Raw genomic sequence first — 26,991 nt, forward strand, 5'->3', positions numbered from 1 at the left:
TCTGTGCCCTGGGGATTTAAAGAGGACCTGTGGCTGAAGTCGACAGCCACTCTATCGCTAGATCCCCCTCCTCCCTCCCTATTGGTCTGATGTGTGCTGCTTGAGGAAATCTGCTTTGGACACTGCTGGTCTCCGTATTCGAGACCAGGGTAGAATTTTTTCCCATTTGGCAAATCAGCTCTGGCCATCTCATAGCAATCACAACAACTTTGGCGGTTTAGGCATTGGGTAGGCGTAGTCTTGGACAGAGGGGAGGTTGTGGCCTCTGCATGCCCTTCCTGAAAATGGGGTATCCTATTAAAGGGATCTGGGGAGATGCTTATGCCCAGATGCCTGGGCCAGGGGCTAGGGCCACAGCACTCCCAAGGTGCAATCCAGAAAAGGAGCTACTCTTTGATGTAGGTCAATAACTCCCTCTCTTCCTGTTGACCCCAAACTAAGTACTTCTGGCAGGAGTGGCAGCAGGGGTGTGCTCTACCCAAAGCGTATGCCAAACCTCTTCAAAGAAAGTTGTGGCCTGATTGACCCCAAATACAACTTGTCATGTCTCCTTGTTGTTGTTGTTATTGTAGTCATTTAGTCGTGTCCGACTCTTCGTGACCCCATGGACCAGAGCACACCAGGCACTCCTGTCTTCCACTGCCTCCTGCAATTTGGTCAGACTCATGTTGGTAGCTTTGAGAACACTGTCCAACCATCTCACCATCTGTCGTCCCCTTCTCCTTGTGCCCTCCATCTTTCCCAACATCAGGGTCTTTTCCAGGGAGTCTTCTCTTCTCATGAGGTGGCCAAAGTATTGGAGCCTCAGCTTCACGATCTGTCCTTCCAGTGAGCACTCAGGGCTGATTTCCTTCAGAATGGATAGATTTGATCTTCTTGCAGTCCATGGGACTCTCAAGAGTCTCCTCCAGCACCATAATTCAAAAGCAACCATTCTTCGGCGATCAGCCTTCTTTATGGTCCAGCTCGCACTTCCATACATCACTACTGGGAAAACCATAGCTTTAACTATACAGTACAGACCTTTGTCAGCAAGGTGATGTCTCTGCTTTTTAAGATGCTGTCTACGGTTATGATGGTCCATCAGGCTGGGACATGCCTGGGCACGTACAGAGGCATAGCAAGATCAGGGGGTACCTGGTGTGACAATTTGTTGAGCTTTTTAAGGGAACATTGCCCAGAGTTGTTGAGCTTTTTGTTTTTTACAGAGGGTTCCCCTAAGTTGTTGAGCGATCAACCTGGCACCCCCCCCCCTGGCAGCTGGCGCTCGCATCCCTGGCGGGTGGATTTTCGCGATCATCATTGTGAAAATCCGCCCGCTAATCACACAAATATGCCCGGCTGCAGGGCATATTTGCGCAATCTGGGGTCGGATTTTTGTGATTGCATAAAACTGCCCACCAGGGATGTGAGCAGTTGCCCGCTGGGGGGGGGTCGAACGCTGCCCACCAAGGGGTGCCAGGCTGATCGCCAGGCATATTCATGCCATCAGCGGGCAGATTTTCACTACGACAATTGCGCCAATCCAATCACAAAAATCCACCGGCCAGGAGAGATTTTGTAAAAAAAAAAAAAAAACCACCCAGGCATAACACCTGGGGTGGACCGCACCCCCAGCACTCCCCCCCCATGCAACGCCTCTGGGAACACAAGCCCCTCCTGCCCCATGAAAGGGCATTCCCCCTGCCTCTTCCTTGACTTGACAACCTCAGTGTTTTGCAGCCCGCCAAAGCAAGTGTTTTGCTGAGCCCCCATTGAGCTGCTGAAGGTGGCTGGCGGCTCACATCAAGCTTTCCACAGTCCTGAACCAGAACTGCAGCTCTGAGTCTTTGTTAACTTTTGCAGCCACACACCTCCAGCCGCAACAGATGCGGCTCTGATCTCATCGCAGCAGAAGGCAATGGGGGCCCTGGGGTCCTTTGCTGTAGGTCTGCTGCACTCTCTCTCTCTCTCTGCAGTGGCATCGATAAAATTGAATTGTATTGGAGTGTAAACATCTCTGCTTCTCTCTGTGTGTGTGTCTAAATGAAGGCCAGAGGTGCAAAGTCTTTTGTGTGTGTTTGCATAGCTTTCTGGACTTATCGACAAGACAAGACGGGGAAAAAGGGGACCCTGCTGGGAGATGGTGGATTCGAGTATTTAAATAAGGCACTGGGGCTGCTGGAGTGGGCCAGAGGAGAAGCCCAGATGCCAACATCATTAGGCACTCTGACAAAGAGAGAGGGGGGGGGGAGTTTGGCTATCTTTGCTTCCCCCTTCCATTGCTGGAGCAACACCAATAAGTTTGCATTGAGCATGTGGCAATGTGCTGTCGGAGGAAGAGACACAGCTCAATGCCAGAGCACTGTTCCTTGCATGCAGATGGTATTGGGGCATGTGCAGAGTATAGGGATGTGTATAGAAACTAGGAGAGGCTATATTAGCTAGATATTACCCTACCGTACACGTGCTTGTGAGTTTAGCAGAGTGCACCCCTTTGTGGCAAAATTAGGAAGCTGTTGATTCAGCTCATTACAGCCTTTTTGGTGAAGCAATCCAGGATGCCTTGCTCCATTCCTGGTATATTCCCCCTCCTCCCCCCCCCCTCAAAACAACAATAGCACGAAAACAGTCTTCTTGGAATAAAATACTCACAGTTCCCATGCAGTAGCAACCTGGAGGCAGGCTTAGGTTGCAGCTACAGGTACATCTGTATATCTAAGGATGATGGAGTCTGAGTCTTTTGACCTCAGACTCAACAAGTCGCTACATCTCTGTAGAGATGCAGTGGTAGAAGGCGCATGACGATGCCGAGCGAGCAAGATGGAGTAAGAGAGAAAAATGAGGATGTGGCCAGCCTTTTTAGATAAGTTACGCCCATCTCTACCTGGCCGCACCCAGGGGGAAGTGGCTCCCAGCGGGAGGACAGAAAGTCCTCCTTGTTCAGGGCCGTCTTAAGTATATCCGGCGCCGTGGTGCAAAGATCCCCCCCCCAGTTTCCCAGAATTGCTGGCATTTTTACGGTGCTGCTAGCAGCTTTGCGGGGCTGGAGGAGGCGGGCAGCGGCTGGAGGGTGGCTCCTCCGGTGGGGAAGAGGCAGAGGCTCCAGGCGTGGCGCTGCTTCAGCGAGGCGTGTGAGGGTGGCGAGCTGATGCCAGAAGGTGCCGTGCCCAGCCTCTGCCTCTTCCAGTGTGGTGTAGTGGTTAAGAGCGGTAGTCTTGTAATCTGGGGAACCGGGTTCGCGTCTCTGCTCCTCCACATGCAGCTGCTGGGTGACCTTGGGCTAGTCACACTTCTCTGAAGTCTCTCAGCCCCACCCACCTTACAGGGTGTCTGTTGTGGGGGAGGGAAGGGAAAGGAGAATGTTAGCTGCTTTGAGACTCTTTCGGGTAGTGATAAAGCGGGATATCAAATCCAAACTCTTCCTCTTCTTCCCTGGCGCCCTCCAGAACTTGGCACCCTGGCGTCCCGCGCCACTTGCCTCTATGGGCAAGACACCCCTGTCCCTGTTGGATCCCCATTGTGCTGAGTGCCCATTCTAACAAACAAGAAATGTTGGGCTTGCCTGCTCTTTCTGGATACGCCACACCAAGTGTCCATTCAGCATGCCAGCAGAGTGGGCTAATGGAACAGAAAAACACCAGACAGTTCTATGTAGGGCCAGTCCCTTTACTGACAGCATAATGCATTTCCACGGCTCATAGCTTACATACATTTGTAATATGCAGTGTTTCCAGCAGTGTACAGTCCCCTGCAGTGTCCCAGCACAGATTAGGCTCTGCCAAACTTGCTTCAAACCCAAGTGCATTTCTACTTTAGATTGTGCCGAGTCACTCTCCCATGCTTGCTGACTCACCTTCACATGTTCTAGTCACAGGTGCAGGGCAAAAACACCCCAAATTAACCAGCACCACCCTTTCTTGTCCTTTTTCTCTGCATGCATAAACCCTTATACATTAATGGAAGGCTCTCTCTCCCCAAGGAGGCAGTGGTGGCCACCAATTTCACGGAGGAGAGGGCTATTGATGGCCATTAGCCATGAGGGCTATGCTCCGCCTCCCCAGTTCAAGGCAGCAATGCTTCTGAATACCAGTTGCTGGAAACCACAAGCGAGGACAGATGGCCATCCAACTTCTGTTTAAAAACCTCCAGCAATGGAGAATCCACCAGGAGAGTTCTCGGGCAGTGTGTTCCATTATCAAGCAGCTCTCGTCCTCAGAAAGTTCTTCCTAATGTTTAGGTGGAACCACTCTTCTTGCATGTTGAGTCCATCAGTTTCGGTACTAGCCTTTGGAGGAGCACGAAACAAGCTTACTCATTCTTCACGTATTTGAAGAGGTCTACCATCACCTCTCAAACTTCTATTCTCCAGGCTAAACATACCCAACTCCCTAAACTGTTCCTCATACGGCTTGGTTTCCAGACCCTTCATCACCTTAGTTGTCATGTTCCACCTCAGGAGGCCAGGTTAGGCAGCACTGGGTTCTGTGTCCTAAGCAAGTACCATAACTCAGTGGCAGAAGGTCACAGTTTCAAACTGTAGCAGCATTTCCAACTATGACCGGGAGACCTTCCTTGCCTGAAATCCAGGAGCATCGCTGCCAGTCAGTGTAGGCCAGGCATCCCCAAACTGCGGCCCTCCAGATCTTTTGACCTACAACTCCCATGATCCCTAGCTAACAGGACCAGTAGTCAGGGAAGACGGGAATTGTAGTCCAAAACATCTGGAGGGCCAAAGTTAGGGGATGCCTGGTGTAGGCAGTACTGAGACCAATGGTCTGAGAAAAGCAGTTTCCTGTGTCCCTATTTTAATTAGCTTTTGCAAAACCTGAGGACTGGAATCTTACTTGCTTTTTGCAGGAAAGGGCTGTAGGTCATTTGCAAGGGAAAAGGCCCCAGCTTCAGTCTACAGCATCTCTAGGTATGGCTTAGTACAGGCACCCCCAAACTGCAGCCCTCCAGATGTTTTGGCCTACAACTCCCATGATCCCTAGATAACAGAACCAGTGGTCAGGGATGATGGGAATTGAAGTCCAAAACATCTGGAGGGCCGATGTTTGGGGGTGCCTGGCTTAGTATGTCCCCTACCTGTGTTGCTCCCGGTCAGTGCAGATGATCCAAGCATCAGGCAGTTTCCTAGCGTGTGTTTGTACCACAGAAGGAAGACTTGTAAAAGATGAACTGTGGGAGAAAGGTCACAAATTAATTGGTTAATTGGTTGAATAATTATAAACTTGTTAGTCAATTATAAAATTTTGAGGATTTGGCAGGAGGAAGAGAAATCAAGCACCTATGATGAGGCATCTCAAACTGATGATGACACAGTGGGTGAGACCGTCTGGAATAATAGAATAATTGAATCATAGAGTAGGACGGGACCCTCAAGGTATGTTCAGGGAGGCAGGAGAGGATACGTTGTTTATTAATATCCTTCCTAACTTGCTCTAGCAAGTTCCTTTACTTAGCAGAGTTTGGTATTCCCCTTTTAAACGCACAGTAGGAGGCTGGTTGCAAGCTTGTGTAAGCCTCTCACTATTAGGTTCCAGGTAAGTTCCCTTATATCCCTCTTAAAAGAACAAACACGCCACAATCTAGTTTAAAGTTTATAAAAGAAGTTTACTCACACCATCAGTTCACAGTTGGATCCCTGAAGACAGACTTACTTACAAAGTATATACATGTGGATCTATCCCATATGGGGATAATCCCAGTGCCCTCTGTTGGCTGGAAGTCAACAGAGCATTTCTAGCTAAAAAGCTGCTCCAACGATGGAGGAAGTCAAAGAGAGGGAGTGTGGCTGCATGCTTTGTCCTTTTGTTACCTGGACAGGTAAGGTCACACCCACCTCTAGTCACGTGCAAAGGAAGTATGTCCCAGCCAGGAGGAAACATTCCCCCGTGTGTCCACTCTAGGAAAACAAGGAATGTTGTACTTGGCTGCTACTTATGCATCACATCCCACACAAGGGTCGTCTAATCCAACCCCTTGCAATGCAGGAATCTCAACTACAGCATCTATGGCCATCCAACCTCTGCTTAAGAACCTGCAATGAAGAAGAGTCCACCATTGCCCAAGGGAGTTCGCTCCACTGTAGAACATGTATTTTAGCAGGAAATTGTGCTGAATTTTCATATGGACATTCACTTCTCTGAATTTTGCAATATAGTTCTCCAGGCAAGCAATGTTTACAAAAAATGAATATATTAGTAAAATAACAGGGGGAATGCATTATATATTGGAAGAAATTTGCCCTAAACGGCTGGTGATTATTCATTACAACTTTTTAAAATAATTGCAAATTGATGTGGAAATGCGGAGCACCGGACTTAAGCTTGGAAAAAAGGCTGTCAATGAATACTAGTCACAGTGGGTATGTTCTGTCTCCATGATCAGATGCAGTAATACTTCTGCACTCCAGTTGTTGGAAACCAAAGGAGGGCAGAGGGTTCTTGTGCTCAGATCCTGATTGCAGGTTTCCCACAGTGTGAGAACAAGATAGTGGACTAGATGGACTGCTAACTTGATCCAGCAGCCTCTTCTGATGTTCATTAAGGGTCTGGAAACCATGCCTGATGAGGAACGGTTGAAGGATCTGGGTATGTTTAGCCTGGAAAAGAGAAGACTGAGAGGAAATATGACAGCCAACCTGAGAGGGTGTCAGAATCTGCAGAAGACAGAATCAGGATTCAAAATCACCTTAAAAGATTGGAGAACTGGGCCCAAAATAAATAAATAAAACCAATTTCAATAGGGACAAATGTAAGGTTCTTCACTTGGGCAGGAAGAACCAGCTGCACAAGTATAAGATGGGGGAGACCTGGCTTGCCAGTAGTACATGTGAAAAGGGTCTAGGGATGTTAGTAGACCACAAGCTTAACGTGAGTCAACAGTGTGGTGCTGCAGCAACAAAATCTAATGCTATTCTAGGTTGCATCAGCAGAAGTCTAGTGTCCAAATTAAGGGAAGTAATAATTTTTTTCTGCCTTGGTCAAACCACATCTGGAATACTGTGTCCAGTTCTGGGCACCACAAGTTAAGAAGGATATTGACAAGCTGGAACATGTGCAAAGGAGGGCAACCAAGATGATCAAGGGTCTAGAAACCAAGACTTATGAGGAACAGTTGAAGGAGCTGTTTAACCTGGAAAAGAAGAGACTGAGAGGGGATATGATAGCCATCTTCAAATATCTCAAGGGTTGTCACATGGAAGATGGAGCAAGCTTGTTTTCTCCTGCTCCAGAGGGTAGTAGAACTTGAACCAATGACTTCATATACAAGAACTAAACATCAGGAAGAACTTTCTGACAGTAAGAGCTGTTCGACAGTGGAACAGACTCCCTCAGGTGGTGGAGAACTCTCCTTCCCTGGAGGTTTCTAAGCAAAGTTTGGTTGGCCATCCTGTCAAGGATTCTTTAGCTGAGATTCCTTCTTTGCAGGGGGTTGGACTAGATGACTCTTGGGGTCCATTGCAACTCTACAGTTCTATGTTTCTATGATTCTTAAAATGAGAAAGCACAACTGACAGGTTCACCTGTCCCTAGTAACATGACGCCATTCCTCCAAATGCATCACGGCGCCCTCTCAGCCGTGCTGCGAAGTCCCTCATGCAAGTGACCTTGGTGTGGTCTGGGTAGGGAATCTTTTGCAGTCCAAACACATGCCCGCCCGCCCACCGAACTGAATCGAGGGCCCTGGAACACAGAGTGATTTGTATGCTCAGGGAGACGTCACCTCCTTTTCAGAATGGAGAGAGGTGGTTTGAGGAGCCGTTTTTCAATGTTTGACACAAGCGTCTCTTTTGCTCTTGCGCTGGACCAGATAACTATCAATAGCTGGAGAGATTAGAGTCTCTCTCTCTCTCTCTCTCTCTCTCTCTCTCTCTCTCTCTCTCTCTCTCTCTCTCTCTCTCTCTCTCTCTCTCTCTCTCTCTCTCTCTGTGAGTGTGTGTGTGTGTATTCTGGAAAAGGGAGGAGTGGAGGCAAAATGAAGATGGAGAATATTGGATTCTACTGGCACAAAGAGAGCCCCTTTTGATTATATCCGATTTTTTTTATTTGCCATGAAATGAAGCGGAATGTTGGGAGATTCAGGACAGATAGAAGAAATTGCTTCTTTTTTGTAAATAATTTCTAATTATATTTTTCAAAGATTTTCGCAATAATCTTCAAATCCAATACAGTAATTACATTGTTTCATATATCGACTTCCCACCCTCTTCTCACAGTGGTTTTTTTTACTAAAATTTTTGTTTTGTTTTGTTTTGCTATGGCGCCATCAGCTTGCTAACTCATGTTCCACTAAGACCCCTAGATACTTTTCACATGTACTGCTGGTAAGCCAGGTGTCCCCGATCTTATATTTGTGCAGCTTCTCCTTCCTGCCTAAGTGCAGAACCTGAAATTTGTCCCAACTGAAATGCATTTTGTTAGTCTGTTCGTAGCTCTCCCATCTGTTGAGTTCGTCTTGAATCCTGATTCTGTCTCTTGAGGCATTAGCTATCCCTCCTGGTTTGGTGCCATCTACAGATCAGATGTTGTTGTTGTTGTTTAGTCATTTAGTCGTGTCCGACTCTTCGTGACCCCATGGACCAGAGCACGCCAGGCACTCCTGTCTTGCACTGCCTCCCGCAGTTTGGTCAAACTCATGTTCGTAGCTTCAAGAACACTGTCCAACCATCTCATCCTCTGTCGTCCCCTTCTCCTAGTGCCCTCAATCTTTCCCAACATCAGGGTCTTTTCCAGGGAGTCTTCTCTTCTCATGAGGTGGCCAAAGTATTGGAGCCTCAGCATCCCCTTAATTCCTTCTTCCAAGTCGTTTATAAAGACATTGAACTGCAACAGGCCCAGGACAGAACCCTACGGCACCCCACTTGTCACTCTCCCCCCAGGATGATGATGATAATAAGAGACAAGAGACCAACTTGTGAGCCACTTCAACTTCCTGCCTTGATCCTGATCATCACAACGCTATGCCACCAATCAGGCTTGGCAACTTGCTGATGTCACCCAGGGCAGAGCTGTTTCAGAGCAAGGGCGTTGCTTTATGAATTGGCCAGCATTTTTGAAGTGATTGCTGATATATCGCAGCAAGCGGTGGTGGGAATTCTGGCAATGCCAGCAAGCAGTTCCTGAGAAACATCTGGCTTGTACTAAAAGTACAATTGGTAGAAGGAGTTTTTTAAAAGAAATTCCTCAGGTTAGCTTGGCACTGTGTGGATCCCAATCTCTCTCTCTCTCTCTCTCTCTCTCTCTCTCTCTCTCTCTCTCTCTCTCTCTCTCTCTCTCTCTCACACACACACACACACACACACACACACAGAGAGAGAGAGAGAGAGAGAGAGAGAGAGAGAGAGAGAGAGTATGGAAGAACACAATCTCTGTGTTATCTCCCACTCCCCGTTGTTGCCAAACTGGCAATTTCACCTCGGCTGCATGCTTTCTTCCAATCACTGCTGTCTATCTGCATCAACAACAAGCAAGCAAGCCTTCACTCTGTTGGATCTCGACATTTCATTAACATGCAGGCTGCTTTTTTTTAATAAAAAAAATGCAGCCGGCAAATATCAGCCATGTCTGGGCCCTCCTGTGTTGCTCTGCTTACTCTGATAAGACTCCCCATCAGTTCAGCTTATTCATTGTGGATCCAAGCGCTTGGGTTGGATAAGATGCCTGCTTTTCCAATTCTGTTGGGGTGGGGTCCTGGGGTTTGGGGATTATCAGCAGCTGATTAAAAAGCCTGCGATTGTTGAGGTTTGCAAGTTTGGGAGGGAAACTGTGGGCTTTTTTTAAAAAGTGGAGGGGGGGGAGTGCTGTCTGTATCGCTGCTCTCCAAGGTGCAAAATACTTGTTACTGCCGCAGGTAGGTGTTACTGCTGCTACTATGTGATACTTCTTTAATGTTGATAACATGATGGGTGCTATGAAAAGCAGGGATGCGGTGATGAGGCTAAAGGCTCAAAATCTGTATTTTAAAAGCATCAAATGAGTCCTGCTGAATCCGGCTAGTCCGGCCTCCTGCTCTCACAGTAGCTAATCAGATGCCCAAATGTGAAGCCCTAAAAACCATACCCTCCAACATTTCCTCGATGAAAATAGGAGCGTCCTATTCAATAATAATAATAATAATAATAATAATAATAATAATAATAATAATAATAAGGTAAAGGGACCCCTGACCATTAGGTCCAGTCGTGACCGACTCTGGGGTTGCACGCTCATCTTGCATTATTGGCCGAGGGAGCCGACGTATAGCTTCCAGGTCATGTGGCCAGCATGACAAAGCCGCTTCTGGCAAACCAGAGCAGCACATGGAAACGCCGTTTACCTTCCCGCTGTAGCGGTTCCTATTTATCTACTTGCATTTTTGACGTGCTTTCAAACTGCTAGGTTGGCAGGAGCTGGGACCGCGCAACGGGAGCTCACCCCGTCACAGGGATTTGAACCGCCGACCTTCTGATCAGCAAGCCCTAGGCTCAGTGGTTTAACCCACAGCGCCACCTGGGTCCCATTAATAATAATAATAATGGTAATAATAATGATGATGATGATAGGGTTTTTATTATTTACACCCTACCCATCTGCCTTGATTGCCCCAACCACTTTGGGAAGCTTCCAAAATATATAAAAACTTAATAAAACATTAAACAGGGGCTGCCTTCAGATATTTTCTAAAGGTTGCCTAGTTACTTAACTCCTTGGCTCGGGGGTCGCATAGCTTCAACATTTCTGTGATGAAAATAGGGACGTCCTAAGGAAAAGCGGAACATTCCGGGATCAGATCAGAAACCGGGATGGCTTCTGTAAATCCAGGACTGGAAAATAGGGACACTTGGAGGGCCTAGAGTCCGTATTTTAAGAGCATAAGAAGAAGAGTCATGCTCGATCAGGGCAAATTGGGGCCCACCTAGTCCAGCCTCACATTGGCCAGCCAGATGCCCACATGTGAAGCCGCAAAACCAGGACCCAAGCATGAGAGTGTTCTTCTCTCTTGTATGCTACTTACTCCAAGTGCAAAAAAGGCTCCACCTCTAATTTAGCTATTCTGGACAATATCCTTTCAGTAGGCCTTCTCTGTCATGAATTTACCAAATTTGATGAGAAGGTTTCTATAGGATCACTGAAAAAGGAAAGGGATGGGGAGGAGAAATGAAATACAGTGGTACCTCGACTTACGAACGACCCGGCAACCGAATATTTCGACTTACGAATGGGGGTAATGGCCGCACGCTTACGAATGTCTCGACATCCGGGAGGAAACCGTGGTGGTTTTAGATAGGGATTTTTCGACTTACGAATTTTTAGATAGGGTTGCTTCGACTTACGAATTTTTCCATTTCCAATGCATTCCTATGGGAAATTGTGTTTCCAATGGCATTTTTGACTTATGAATTTTTCGACTTACGAATGTGCCTTTGGAACGGATTAAATTCGTAAGTCGAGGCACCACTGCATTTGCTCCTAGAGGTGGCAGATCTGGCCACTGACCAAGCTCGCTTTCTCTCCCCAAGATTTTCTCTAGTGGGCTAGTTTGTCTTGGAAGACAACTTTTCCGTCTTGCCAATCCAGTAGGTAAGCAATTTGTTCCAGACCCCCCTTGGGCATTTTGGCACTTTCTCAGATGAAGGGAAAAGGGGGGGAAGAGGAGAAAATAAACAAAAGCTGCTGTCTGCATCCACCGCAATCAGCCTGAGCTAAACGCTTTCTCCCCCAGCCGAGCAGCACAGGGGTGTGAAATCGAGATTAGAGCGCACGAGATTCTATATACGGTTTTTTTTTTCCTGACTGCCTCCACGAGTCACAGGGTTTGGTGTTAACAAAAATATAGATCTAAAAATTCCACCAGTGTAGGAATAATCCTCGCTTTGGATTTCCTGTTAGGCTTGTTGTTTCGAAGGCAGTCATAGCGGGCATCTGTACTGGGCATCTGTAACCCACAGGGACCCTACTATGAAGTAGAGCCCCCTGGAACTGCTGCTCCTCTTCACCATTGCATCATGTTTTCTCATTCACCCATCTGTTGCTCTGGTCCAGGACTCATTGAGTAAAACAGCTGAAACATTCTATAAACAATTACAATTAAAAACATCTAAAATGCACTTTCAGTTTTAAAACATTCTTAAAGGAATCACAGTTCGCAACATTCTTCCACCCCATGATTACCGGGTTTCCAGGAACAGTTTTACCCAGCCGTCCAATGACTGGGTAAACAGGGTTGCTTTCAAATTCCTCCCAGAAGTCACTAGGGAGAGCATTCCACAGCAAGGGAACCACCACTGAAAAGGCCCTGCTGTGTGCCAACCAGACAGCCCTGGTTGGGCATGCTTGAGGCCGTCATAAAACTGTTCCTCGTCTGTCGTTCATAGATAGTCTTCCTGCCAGAGCAGGCTTCTGTGCCTTAAAGGCTTTGAAGCTCTTCCCTGATTGGTTGGTGTCAATGCCACCAGGAATCCCAGGCTTGTGGGCAGTTAATGAAAAGGGTCTGTCACTGGAGCTGGAGCCGTAATTTTAGTGCTGAAAGAAGGCGCATAAACAATATTTGGATATGAATGGAAAGCAGGTTCTTTTTCTTTCTTCCCTTCCTGCATCTTATCTACCCAACACCTTTCAGCGCCAGAGTTTCTTGGAAGGCATGGCGGAAACTTGGCTGTTTATGAAGCCCTGAGGGATATCTGGCTGGGATTCAGCCTGTGTGCTTCTGCTCTGGAGAAGGGGATTGACAGGAGACTAGCAGTCTAACACGCTACTTGGCAACTTGATGAGGACTGGCTTGAAAGGCCCTCTTTCCTTAAAATTAGCCTGGCTGATGGTCAGGGACGGTGATGGGAGTTGTGGTTCAGTTGTGGTTTTCTCTAGAATTAAATAAAGGTAGAATTCTGACAGAAAGGTAGAAAGGTAGAATTCTGACAGAAATAGCTAAAGGCAGCAAGGGCAAGTGACATCTTGATTTTAGCAAGGCCCTTGACAAGGTGCCCCATGAGATTCTTGTAAAGAAGCTAGTAAAATGTGGGCTAGGCAATGCTACCATTCAATGAATTTGTAACTGGCTGACTGACCGAACCCAAAGGGTGCTCATCAATGGCTCCTCCTCATCCTGGTAAGAAGTGACTAGTGGGGTGCCACAGGGTTCTGTCTTGGGCCCAGTCTCATTCAACATATTTATAAACGACTTGGATGATGGGCTTGAGGGCATCCTGATCAAGTTTGCAGATGACACCAAATTGGGAGGGGTGGCTAATACCCCAGAAGACAGGATCACACTTCAAAATGACCTTAACAGATTAGACAACTGGGCCAAAGCAAACGAGATGAATTTTAAAAGGGAGAAATGTAAAGTACTACACTTGGGCAAAAGAAATGAAAGACACAAATACAGGATGGGAGACACCTGGCTTGAGAGCAGTACATGTGAAAAGGATCTAGGAGTCTTGGTAGAGCACAAACTTGACATGAGTCAACAGTGTGATGCAGCAGCTAAAAAAGCCAATGCAATTCTGGGCTGCATCAATAGGAGTATAGCATTTAGATCAGGCATCCCCAAACTGCGGCCCTCCCATGGCCTACAACTCCCATGATCCCTAGCTAACAGGACCAGTGGTGGGGATGATGGGAATTGTAGTCCAAAACATCTGGAGGGCCGAAGTTTGGAGATGCCTGATCTAGATCAAGGGAAGTAATAGTACCGCTGTATTCTGCTCTGGTCAGACCTCACCTGGAGTACTGTGTCCAGTTCTGGGCACCTCAGTTCAAGAAGGATACTGACAAGTTGGAACGTGTCCAGAGGAGGGCAACCAAAATGGTCAAAGGCCTGGAAATAATGCCTTATGAGGAACAGCTTAGGGAGCTGGGCATGTTTAGCCTGGAGAAGAGAAGGTTAAGGGGTGATATGATAGCCATGTTCAAATATATTAAAGGATGCCATATAGAGGAGGGAGAAAGGTTGTTTTCTGCTGCTCCAGAGAAGTGGACACGGAGCAATGGATTCAAACTACAAGAAAGAACTTCCTGACAGTAAGAGCTGTTCGACAGTGGAATTTGCTGCCAAGGAGTGTGGTGGAGTCTCCTTCTTTGGAGGTCTTTAAGCAGAGGCTTGACAGCCATATGTCAGGAATGTTTTGAGGGTGTTTCCTGCTTGGCAGGGGGTTGGACTGGATGGCCCTTGTGGTCTCTTCCAACTCTATGATTCTATGATGGTCAGAGTTGTGATGGAGGGCAATGAAGGCAAGTGATGGTCAATGTTATGGTAGAAGTATCTAGGGGAAGTAAAAGTCTAGTTTAGGGTTGGATAGTCTGTGGCCTTCAAGATATTCTTGAACTACAACTCCAACCAGCATAGACCAGTGGACAGGGATGATGGGATCTGTTGTCTGGAAAGCAGCAGGGGCTGAAGGTTAAGAGCATAAGCATGTAAGAAGAGCCTAAAGGGACAGGCCAATATGGACCCGCATGGACCAACACCCTATTCTCACAGTGGCCACCCAAATGCCCATGGAAAACCAGCAAGCAAGTTGCAAGAGCAACTCTCCCCTCAATAGCCACTGAGAGCTCTCTCCTCTTTGAATTTGTCTTCTCCTCCTCTAATGTCCTCCAAGTTGGTGGCTAATCATTACCTCCTGTGGAAGTGACTTCCGCAGTTCAGCTCCCTGCTGCATGAAGAAATCCTTCTTTTTATCTGTCCTGAATCTTCCACCATTCAGCTTCATTGGAAGCCCCTGAATTCTAGTGTTTTGAGAGAGGGAGAAAACCTTTTCAGTGTCCGCTATCTCCATGCCACACAGAGTTTTATAAACATTTGTCACATCGCCTCTTCCTCACCTTTCCTCAGCTAAAAAGCCCCAGATGTTGCAACCTTGCCTTCATAGGAGAGTCGCTACACCCCCCTTCATTGGGTGAGGCAGACAGCTTTTCAACCTGGACTTTTAAACTCTATCAATATGGTTATTTTAAAAATTGAAGGACCCGACACCCCTCATTATCCTATCTTTGTGAACAGACATGCCCCTTGGCCAAGGAGCAGCCTGGAATGTGGCCGTTCCACCGTTCACCTCTCCCCACACCCTTCTTCAGGTGCCCTCTCTCTGTAAGAGCCCGTTCCTCTTCCAACCTCTTCATTCTTTGCCATGCATTAATCTGGGCTCTCTCTCCCCCCCCCCCCCCGCCCCATGACAGTTCCATTAAGAAATTATTTACATTTCTCAAAGAACGCCTCTGTTGCCTGCTCCCGTGTCATTTCCTCGGCGCGGAGATGGAAATTGCAGAGAGTGAAGTGGGATCTCTCAGAAATAAGCCCTGTTGAGGTTCCATCGTGGATTATGGTGACAAGAGAGCCAATTTACTTTTCAACAGGATGATGGGGTTACCAGGAAGGGTACAGGTTTAAGAGGACTTCCTAGCAGAATGGTGCAGACTGAGATTGTATTAGCTGTGTGTTTACTTGCTGTCTCCTTAGTATTCAGGATTGTCGGAGAACAGCCTTTACCAAAGGTGTCATGGGCTTTGAAGAAACTCAATCTTAGGACGCAAAGGGAGAAACGTGCTAAGAGGAAGGCTCGCTTGGCAAATCCACACCATGATCAACTCCCGCCTGCAAACCAATGTCCCCACTGTGGAAGGACATGTGGATCCAGAATTGGCCTCCACAGTCACTTAGGGACTCACTGTTAAAACAGTGTTTATGGAAGACAATCATACTCAGCTATGAGTGATTGACAAAGAAGAAGAAGAAGAAGAAGAAGAAGAAGAAGAAGAAGAAGAAGAAGAAGAAGAAGAAGAAGAAGAAGAAGAAGAAGAAGAAGAAGAAGAAGAGGAGGAGGAGGAGGAGGAGGAGGAGGAGGAGGAGGAGGAGGAGGAGGAGGAGGAGGAGGAGGAGGAGGAGGAGGAGGAGGAGGATTAGCAAAAACTGTTTGGTACCTCTCCAGGAAAGTTTTGGCACTTTTGAAATGGAAGGTTGGATCTCCCTTCCTCCAAACCCATAACAGCAATATGAAAAGCTTGCTGGATCAGGCTAGTGACCCATCTAGTCCAGCATCCTGTTCTCACAGTTGCCAACCCAGATGCTTATGAGAAGCCCATCAACAGGACCTGAGAGCAACAGCAACTCTCTCCTCCTGTGTCTTCCAGCAACTGTTGACAATAGATCCCTAATTATGGCTGTATCATCTTAGAACGGGAGTGTGGTCGCAAGGGGGCACGGCTGTCACGATCGTGGAGGGACGCTGCACTTCTGAATTTCTAATCAAATAATTGGAGAGCTGAAAAGGACACCAAGAGGCATCTAGTCCAACTCCCTGCAAGTTAGGAATCTCAACTAAAGCAGCCATGACAGATGGCAATCTAGCCTTTGTTTAAAAACCTCCAATGAAGGAGAGTCCACCACCTTCCAAGGAAGTCCATTCCACTGTTGAGCAGCTCCTGGAATCTCCTTCCTTTTATTCATTCATTCAGGTCTTCCCCTCTGGAACAGGAGAAATCAAGCCTACTCAGTCTCCCATGAGACAGCCCTTCAGATATTTGAAGATGGCTCTTGTATCACCTCTCAGCCTTCTCTTCTGTAGGCTAAACATATGCAGACTTTCTCATCTGTTCCCCATCAGGCTTGGTTTTCATGCCCTTGATCACCTCACTCACCCTCCTCTGCACACATTCCAGTTTGTCGATATCCTTCTCATACTGGGATGCCCAGAACTAGATGCAGGATTCCAGGTGTGGTCTGACCAAGGCAGAATTTGCCACTACAGTATGTTGTTGATTAAAGGCAAAGGTACCCCTGACTGTTAGGTCCAGTCACGAATGACTCTGGGGTTGAGGCGCTCATCTCACTCTATAGCCCGAGGGAGCTGGCGTTTGTCTGCAGACAGCTTCCAGGTGATGTGGCCAGCCAGGGGCGCAGGAAGATAGGGGCGGTGGGGGCGGGGCACCCCAGGCAGCGCGATCCCAGGGGCGCCATAGTGGCTGCCTGCCATGCCCCTGCATGCAACGTGCCCCGCCCCGTCCCCAGAACGTGCACCCCGTCCCTGGGGGAGCACTCCTGCTCTCTGCCCCCGGTGGCGGAGCATGAAGCTCCGCCCCTGTGGCCAACATGACTAAGCCGCTTCTGGCAAACCAGAGCAGCGCACAGAAATGCTGTTTACCTTCCCACTGGAGTGGTACCTATTTATCTAGTTGCACTTTGACGTGCTTTCGAACTGCTAGGTGGGCAGAAGCAGGGACCAAGCAACAGGAGCTCACCCCGTCGTGGAGATTCGAACCACCTTGACATTCTGATCGGCAAGCCCTAGTCTCTGTGGTTTAGACCACAGCACCACCCGTGTGCCTCTGTTGTTGATTAAAGGTAAAAGTAAAGGGACCCCTGACCATTACGTCCAGTCACGGACGACTCTGGGTCTGCGGTGCTCATCTCGCTTTACTGCCCAAGGGAGCCGGCATACAGCTTCCGGGTCATGTGGCCAGCATGACTAAGCCGCTTCTGGTGAACCAGAGCAGCGCACGGAAACACCGTTTACTTTCCCACCAGAAAGTATTGATCTACTTGCACTTTGTGCTTTCAAACTGCTACGTTGGCAGGAGCAGGGACCAAACAACGGGAGTTCACCCTGTCGCAGGGATTCGAACCACCGACCTTCTGACTGGCAAGCCCTAGGCTCAGTGGTTTAGACCACAGCGCCACCCGCGTCCCTCCTGTTGTTGATTACAAGGGCCTTATTGTGGGTCTCTTGCCCACTTTGAAAAAGAGATAAAAAAACCTTTTGCCTTCCCTTCCCTCTGCAATCCCAGCCACTCACCAGGCAGGCCAAAGGGAAGTGGCAAAGAGATGATTGTCTTGTCTGTAATCCATAATGCATTCCTTCAAGGTGCTTTTCCAGAGCTGTCAAGAGTTGCGCTGGCAACTTGGGCGCTTCACTGGGAAAACTTTATTTTATTTTACAATCCAACTGCTTCCCACTTAACCTTCCTTCTCCCATGCCTACCCTACTAGAGCAACCTTTGGGAGGGACCAGAATCCGATGGAGCGTGGGGTTTCAGTTTTAAAACTGGGCAGATCTTTCAGGAACGGGGGTGACGTAAACAATGATGCAACTTCGTGAGAGAAGAGCAAGTTATCATGCTCTCATGTGGTTCCAAACAATCTGAGTCGATTTAATCAGGGGAGATTTAGCCGCCCCTGAGCTCGAACTTCACTTGCTTTTACTGCCCCCAGCGGCGGAGCCTGCCAGGGGTGTGTGCGGGGCTCTGAGTGCGAAAGAGGCCCGCCATGAACCAGCCCAGCCCTCGCTGCCACCATGACACCATCCCCAAGCCGCTTAGCAGGCTGGAATGATCCCAGCCTCACAAAGTGGCTCAGGGAGGGTGGTGTGCTCCCTTTAAACCCATCCTCGCCCTTGAGAAACTGGGATCAAAGGGTGCAGGGCTGTGGCATCCTTCTCATGCCGCCCTCCCCAAGCCAGTCCCTGCTTTGCAAGGTTGGGATCCGGGGAGGGCGACGTGAGGAGGATGCAACAGCCATGTGTCCTTTGATTCCAGCTCCTCGAGGTCAGGTCACAGCCTCGCAAAACGGCGTAGGGCTGGCTTGGGGAGGGTGGCATGAGTAGCACACTGCCCTGGAAAATGTGCCTAGCGTGATGGCCCCAACAGCCCTCCTCATGCTACGCCCCTGACTGCCCCTAGCTACCATCATCACTGTGGGATGTAATCCACTGGGAGCAGTCAAATACAACATTCCTTGTTTTCCTAGAGTGGACATGCAAGGGGATGTTTGTCCAGCTAGTCAAAACTTCCTGTTCCTCCTGGCCTGGAGCATCCTTCCTTGCATGTGACTAGTGGGCGGGCGTGACCTTTCCAGACCTGGTAAAAAGCCAAGGCATGCTGCCACTCTCTCTTCCATCTTCCTTTCGCCCTGTGAACTGCTGGACTGCTAGCATGCAGTCACTAGGTAAATCTCCCTTATTGGGTAAACCTGTTTCTATATGTTTGAAACTTTAAGCCTAAAGCCTGCCTTCAGCGATCACACTGTGCTCTGCCTGATCGTGAATAAACTTTCATTTTATTGCTTATGAATAAGACGGTGGTGTCTTTATTCTTTTAGGAGGGATTCAAGGAGTCTTACCAGGAAAATATTAGAACACATTTCAATCTGGACAAGCCAGATTGAATTGTGTATTGTCTTAAGAAACTCACACGAGTTTGCAACCAGTTTTCTGCTGTGCATGAGAAGGGAAAAGTAAACTCTGCTAAGTAAAGGAACTTTCTAGCGCAAGTTAGGAAGGATATTAATAAGCAATATGTCCTCTCCTGCCACCCTGAATATTCCCACAACCACAACTCTGCCTTCTTTTAATGCGGGGATGGGGGATTTCCTACTCTATGGGTGCTGCTCTGCTATAAGTCTCATCTTTGACCTTTGCCCAGTTTCTGAGCATTTTTCAAAGGTGGGATCACCAGTGAGATATAGAATGGGAGGTCCCTCCCAAGCCCCCCTCAGCCCCCTTGACCGTAAGACAAATGCAACAAGCACCTGCTTCATTGCCCACAAGAACGTCACTGAAACGGGAAGGGCCGTAGGTCAGCCGCAGAGCATCTGCCTTGCAAGCAGAAGGCCCCCAGGTTCGAATCATGGCACCCCTCTGCCTCAAACCCTGGAGAGCCATTGCTGCCAGTCAGTGTAGACAATACTGAGCTAGGTGGACCCAAGGGTCTGACTTCCCCTTGGGTAATTTTCAAATGCCTCTTCCTTTTTCATTAACCGATGGGTGATGTTATTTGGAAAAAAACCACTTGAATTAACCATTAGCATTGTCGCCTTAAGGAAAGCTGTCAATGAGATCAGTCTTGTCTCTCAGTAAGCACCCTCCCCATGGGGACTGGGAAGCTCTGAGCCCCACCACCTGTTCCCCAAAGGTCTCGGTTTGTCTCCTCGAATCTGCTCCTCAGCAGCGCCCGTGACTCTCTGACAGAATCTGTGGGATATCTCTTTCCCCAGCCTTTTATAATAATACTACTGGAGCATCTAACATGTCTTGATGGAGACAGATCTCCGGCAATAAATACCTCCCACGGCCATGTCTAATTCTTAAATATCGCAGCTTATTTTGCTAAATGTATCTTAATAGGCGAGGCATAACCGTCCTCGCTGAGAGGGGAGTGAGACGGATGGAGCTGTTTGGAGTAATGAAGCATCAAGTTAATGAAGGATCCGGCGTCCAGCACTGGACGCAATGAGAGGAATGGATATCGGTGGGAGGCGGTGGGGAGAGCGAACAGTGGCAGCTGGGGGCTAATTCCTTTTTTTATTTTTTTAAATCAGTGATCTGTGTTTTCTCTCGCTTCTTAATTAATCTTGCTGAGTCCTTTGGAAAATGTTGTAGGGGCTGGTTTGGTGGAGAGGCAGTTAAGTACCTGGGCCGGTGCAAGATTTACGTATAAGCTAAACAAGCTATAGCTTAGGGGCCCACTCTCTTGGGGGGGGGGGCAAAAAAATTAAAGGGTAAAAAAACTGAATGTACATTTCCAAAATATAAAAAACAAATAAAATAAAACCTACATACAGCAACAGTGTTTTGTGTTGTGTAGGCTCCAATGATGTAAGTCATGGGCCCCGACTGCTAGCCTGCGCCCTAACATATTCAACACAAAAAACAGCGACAATTTGTTGTTGACAAAGGACAGGTGGATGGACATATAAGGGCCCCATTACCTTCAGGTGGCTCTGTGGTTAAACCACTGAGCCTAGGGCTTGCTGATCGGAAGGTCGGCAGTTCGAATCCCTGTGATGGGGTGAGCTCCTGTTGCTCAGTCCCAGCTCCTGCCAACCTAGCAGTTCGAAAGCACGTCAAAATGCAAGTAGATAAACAGCTACAGCGGGAAGGTAAACGGCGTTTCCATGTGCTGCTCTGGTTTGCCAGAAGCGGCTTTGTCATGCTGGCCACATGACCTGGAAGCTATATGCCGGCTCCCTCGGCCAATAATGCGAGATGAGCGCGCAACCCCAGAGTCGGTCACGACTGGACCTAATGGTCAGGGGTCCCCTTACCTTTACCTTTTTACCTTCACCTTCAGTAGCTTAGGGCCTCATCAAACCAAATCCAGCCCTGACGTGGGCTATGGGGAGCTAAGCTGAGGAGGTACGGTATTGTGTTGCAGTAGGTGAACCGCCCTGTGACCCCCCAGGTATAGGGCGGTATATAAATAAAATAAATAAAATAAGAGCCTCTAGGTCAGTGTTTCCCAACCAGTGTGCCTCCAGATGTTTTGGGACTACAACTCCCATCATCCCTAGCTAGCAAGACCAGTGGTCAGGAATGATGGGAGTTGTAGTCCCAAAACATCTGGAGGCACACTGGTTGGGAAACACTGCTCTAGGTGAGGCCCAAAAGGGGTCCATCCAGCCTAGCATCCTGTTCTCACAGCGGCCAAATTATTTCCTTGTCCTCCAAGCCTTGGCCACCAAGGAATTTATGTGTTGTTGTTGTTGTTTTTCAGATAAGGGTAAACTCCACACATTTTTATACTAAAGCGACAGCCGCAGATCTTTTGTGGTTTTCATTCTGGGGGGCAACTGAGGTTCCGGCACCCGGCAGCATCGCCGTCGAGAGCTCCTGAGAGAGAGAGCAGAAACCTTTCAAGGTGGTCCTCGCCTTCTCACCTGTCTTCTTCCATCTTTCCTTGTGTCTCAGGTTACCTGACGGTCAGCATCGAGCCGCTCCCACCTGTGGTCGTTGGGGATGCTGTCACTTTGAAATGCAACTTCAAGACGGATGGCAGGATGCGGGAAATCGTGTGGTACCGGGTAAGCGAGCCAATCCTCCTTCATCCCCACGCCCCACCCCCACCCCAAAAGTCCCTTTGAGCTGTTGTTTCGGTTTGTTTTGTGAGAGTTTCCATCATTATTTACTCGCTCTGTTTCTACCTCGCCTCTAAGGAGCTCAGGGTGGAAAATGTAGCTCTCCCTCCTTCCCATTTTGCCCTCCCAGCAACCCTGTGAAGTAGGTTAGGCTGAGAGTGAGTGACTGGCCCCCAAGATCACACCCGGAAAGCTACACCTTTCATTTGTTTCCTTGTTTCGTAAAATTTACCCACTGCTCATGGGCGTACCCAGCGCGGGGCAGGAGGGGGCAGCTGCCCCCCTAGAAGCAGGGCCGGCGCATGAGAGCGGCGCTGCCGGCGGGGCTGGTGGGCAGAGGCGGAGCCCAGCCCCCTCCTCTGAATGCAGGATCCCGCTGACGCCGATCCTGTTGCTGAACTGCGTTCAGAGTAGGGGAAAAGAAGAAAGGAGAATGCTTCTGGGCATGCGGGACACCTTAAAAAACCACCACATTAGTGCCGCTTGGCAGAGCGGGCGCTAAGAAGCTTGCCCTCTTGTGCGCTGTTCCCTGGGAGCAAGTCCCCTTGAACTCAGCAGCTCCTGCTGCTGCCGCCGGCGGCCCCCTCACCCAGCAGCCATCGCGCTCTGGCTCCTCCCCCGCCCTGCCGTGCACGCTTCCTCCCTTCCCTCCCATGCCTTGGCCCCGCCCCTTGCCCCCCCAGTTTTGATCCTGGGTACGCCCCTGCCACTGCTTGATTGTAAAACAGGTGAACAAACAAACTCCCAAGAAGTTCACACAAGGGATAAAAACGTAAAATTATCAATAAAAATGGACAACAAATAATTTAAAACTTTCAGAATATGGCGAAGACGCCTGCTTGTTGTCAATAGGCAGGGAGTTCCCAAGTGTAGGTGCTGCCATACATATTTTAATTATGTATCTTGTGTGTTTTTTTTAGTGTGTTTAATGCTGTGAACAGCCCTGAGATCTGCAGATATAGGATGGCATACAAATTTTAATAATAATTAAGAGCCTTGGGATCCCTTCCAACCACAGGGCGTTGTGTATATTCAACATTTAATTGGAGCTGTTGAAGTTAATGGGCCTAGCTAACAAAAGCCTGTTAATTTAAAGGGATTCGCTCCTGAATATAAACTGAGTTAGTGGGACATTGCTTTCAAAGAAACATGCCTAGGATCTTTAGAAGGTTTTTAAGAGTGCAGTGCATCTTCCAGCTTGAAAGACTGGTGACTGGGAGTGGCCACCGAGACCATACGTTGGCTCCCAGTACGTTTCCGAACACAATTCAAAGTGTTGGTGCTGACCTTTAAAACCCTAAACAGCCTCGGCCCAGTAGACCTGAAGGAGCGTCTCCACCCCCATCATTCAGCCCAGACATGGAGGTCCAGCTCCGAGAGCCATCTGGTGATTCCCTCAATGCGAGAAGTGAGGCTACAGGGAACCATGCAGAGGGCCTTCTCAGTGGTGGCACCCACACTGTGGAAGGCCCTCCCATCAGATGTCAAGGAAATAAACAACTATCTGACTTTCAGAAGACATCTGAAGGGAGCCCTACTTTTTAATGTTTGATGTTTTATTGTGTTTTTAATCTTCTGTTGGGAGACACCCAGAGTGGCTGGGGAAACGCGGCCAGATGGGTAGGGGTAGAAATAATAAATAATAATAATAATAGTTGTTGTTGTTGTTGTTGTTGAACTCCAGCAACCTGACATTTTGTGGGGTGGTCCCAAAGTTGACATATTTAGGTACACAGCGGAGAGATGGAACGATCAACAGCTGAAGGGGTGGTGGTGGAACTGACCCAACGCACAGAAAGAAAAAGAGAGTAGGAGCTTGTGCATTAGCAGTCTGTGTCAAACGCCATTTAGTTTCAGGTCACCTGGGCAGCTGCAGGAGCCGTAGGTCCATTTATCTAGAAACCCATTAAGTCTTTTCTGGGGGTGGGGGGAAATGACAGGAGTTTAACCCTGCCCGAGAAGCTGATTGTCTTCCCTCTCCGACTGCTGCTCTCTCCACTCGCTCTGGGCCAACCTGCCCGTGGAAGACGGGAGAAAATTATCGGATATCTTGGGTTGGTTTGCCCCTGGTAGTGCTTCTATTTTAAAAGGAATGGGGGGGAGGAGAGAGACCTCTGCTCTTCCGCAATCTGGATTTGTATTTATTTTGGCCTCAGAAGTCTGCATCAGACTTGGAAGTGTGCATAAAAATGAGGTCACTATATTTGGGGTGGGGGGTTGTGTGTGTGGATTTTCAAGGGCAAGAGCAGTGATTCGAATGCAAGCTGCCGTGTTTTCTGATATCATCTCCCCAACTTGTTTTTCATTAAAAATAAAATAAAATAGTTTGCTTATTGCAATATGTATCGACTATACTTTCATAGACATACAGGAAGATGGCCTGCAGCATACAAAATCTAAAGATGTAAACATGGATGAATACTGGTTGGTTAAAATGGAATCAAAGAACAGTAGATCTGGAAGGGATCCCAAGGGTCATCTAGTCCAACCCTGTGCAGTGTGGTTGCTTTCGTTTGTTGTTATCCCACCTTTTCCCCAGATGGGTAGTCAAGGTAGCTTACACAAAATAAAGCACAGATCAAGTTCAGAAGGCTAAAAGCATCTAAAAGATAATATACATAGGTCATGTTTCCCTATCACTCACTATGCGAAAATTCGCTTATCAGAAGACGAGGAATTTGTACCCCAAACTTTGCTATACACACTGCAGATTCAGCATTTTTTACTTCTTTGTTTGCCTTTTGCTGGTTGGCTGAGGAACCTTAGCGATCTGAATTTTAGCAAGGTTTCAGAGGGTTTCTTCTTCCTCTTTTTGTGGCTCAAAATTCTGTAGGAACATATTGGAAATTTCCCCATAGGAATCAATGGAAATCTCCAACTTGTTATGTGAATGCTCACCTAATGATCAATTTCTAGGGAATGCATTGTGTTCGGAAAGCAAGACCTGCGTGTAGTTAAAAAGTAATTAGTGTATAATAGAATTGAGACAATATAAAAATGGGCCTACGTCAATCAAACAATGCTACTCCAGCAAAAAGAAACCTCCCAGCAGTATGAAGTAGGCAATAAAGGGGAGTGTCATAAATTATAGGCTCACCAAAAAAATTCCTCCTAAGCTCCCAGAACAGGCGACTAGCAGAGCCTGTACTGCATATGGGGGGACAGAGGGCATAGGATGACCAGCCTCATATAACTAAAATGCTTAAGTCTAATTAATGCACAAAAGGGTTAATGCCATAGAGTAAGCTGTCCTGCCAGGCTTAGCTAGGTCACTCCCCCTCACCTTGCTAGGGAGGAAATCAAGCCTATTGTTTCTCTCAGGCTACAATGTGAACTCTGACATGTAAAGAGATCTGAGCTAGTTGCTCCAAGCTCAGACCATATGGCTCTCTGCAAGCCATCCTTGTGTTCCTATACAATAAATTTAGGAAGTTCCCCACTTTGGAACTATCCTAAGTCTTACTGCCTGTGTTTTCCGACTGCTGTATGTAAAAGCACACAAATCTGACCTTTGAAGAGTTTGCAAGTAAATCATTTTTAACTTGCCAAACGCGGGGTCTTTCTCTATGCTAGGGGAGGTGGGAAACATTGGGAGGAACTTGGAAGGGCATATTGGAAGGGCGCTGGGAGGGTCGGAGTGAAGAGTTTGGGGGAGGAGCAGGCTTAAATAGCCATGCTCCCCATGCCAATTGGCTCAAATGAGCCACCTGACCACAGCAACTCCTCCCCTGGACCTAACCAACTTGAGTCTCCTTGGGGAGTTGGGGTGCAGCAAAACCCTCCCCCCATTGATGGGTGGGAGAAGCATTTCAAATCTTGAAAATTCAGTGGCCGTCTTTGATGATGATGATGAAGTGTGTGTGCGTGTGTGTGTGTGTAAATAACTTGCTTGACATCCCAAATTGATTTCCCCTGCTTCTTTTTTTGCGGCGCCCTCTTAGATCCAGCCAACAGGCCCCAATCTGCCTTGTAAGCAGCAAAAATGAATTGGGGATTCAATTCATTATCGTGCACGATAAAAATAAATAAATCCAGAGTGACTCGCCCACTGGTGAGGGCATCCCCTTTTCCTTCGGTTCTTTCCCCCACGCCAAGCCGATTTCAATGTCAGACACCCGAGGGGATTTAAGATAAACAATCATATGATGTGGGTGTTGAGTTTGAGGGGGAGAGATAAATCCCCCCCCCCCCCGCACATTGAACACACAGCAACATTTAAGATTCCCCGGCAATTCTCTGTTGGCCTTGTCTGACCCGGACGAGGAGCGAATCAGCTCTGATGGGAAGTGAAGGGCCTGGCTGGTGCGATGGTGCAGTTTGGCTTGTCGCTGCTGTCAAGAGGTTGAAAGCCGTGGAGAGGTCTTTGTGGGGCTGTTTGCAGGATGCGGGGGGTGGGCGGTCATGGCAGCAGCGGCTGATTTCCCCCAAGTCGCCTTGTGCAGCCAACACAGAGACCACAGAATCATAATTCTCCTCCAGCTCTTCCAAAGATCAGCACATAAAACAGCAACCTACAGGTGTCCACCCACCGGCCTCCTCTTGGCAGAGATCAGTGGGCATCATCCCCATGGCAGTTTTACGACGAGGAGAGTGGAGCAAACTAAGAGCGAGGGGATTAACCTAGAGGGTGCTAAATGGCGATTGGACAAATCCATGGAGGAGAGGGCTATTGGTGACTACCAGCCATGATGGCTATACGTTGCCTCCATGGTTTGGAGGCTTTAAGCCAGGCGTCCCCAGACTTCGGCCCTCCAGATGTTTTGGACTACAATTCCCATCATCCCTGACCACTGGTCCTGTTAGCTAGGGATCATGGGAGCTGTAGGCCAAAACATCTGGAGGGCCGCAGTTTGGGGGTGCCTGCTTTAAGCTTTTGAATCCCAGTTGCTGGAAATGACAGAAGCAGACCCTCTGAGTGTCCCTGTTTTCCAGGACAGTCCTGGATTTGCAGAAGCCGTCCGGCTTTCTGATTTTATCCCAAAATGCTCCGTTTTTCAGTAATAATAATATTATAATCATAATTTATTATTTATATCCCGCCCATCTGGCGGGATTTCCCCAGCCACTCTGGGCAGCTCCCAACAGAATAATAATAATAATAATAATAATAATAATAATAATAATAATATAATGACAAAACATCAAACATTAAAAGCTTCCCTAAACAGGGCTGCCTTCAGA

The 26,991-nt window shown here is 48.0% G+C and overlaps 1 protein-coding gene across 1 annotated transcript in view; it reads left to right on the forward strand.

Annotated features, from left to right (window-relative positions):
* IGSF21 (immunoglobin superfamily member 21) overlaps nt 1–26,991 on the forward strand; it is a 182,083-nt gene that overhangs the window by 29,371 nt on the left and 125,721 nt on the right. Inside the window, exon 2 of the mRNA XM_060276479.1 lies at nt 21,644–21,756. Coding sequence (XP_060132462.1) covers nt 21,644–21,756 — 113 coding nt within the window. The remainder of the gene's footprint in view (nt 1–21,643; nt 21,757–26,991) is intronic.

This window comes from Zootoca vivipara, chromosome 6, assembly GCF_963506605.1.
Source record: "Zootoca vivipara chromosome 6, rZooViv1.1, whole genome shotgun sequence".
Taxonomy (NCBI): domain Eukaryota; kingdom Metazoa; phylum Chordata; class Lepidosauria; order Squamata; family Lacertidae; genus Zootoca; species Zootoca vivipara.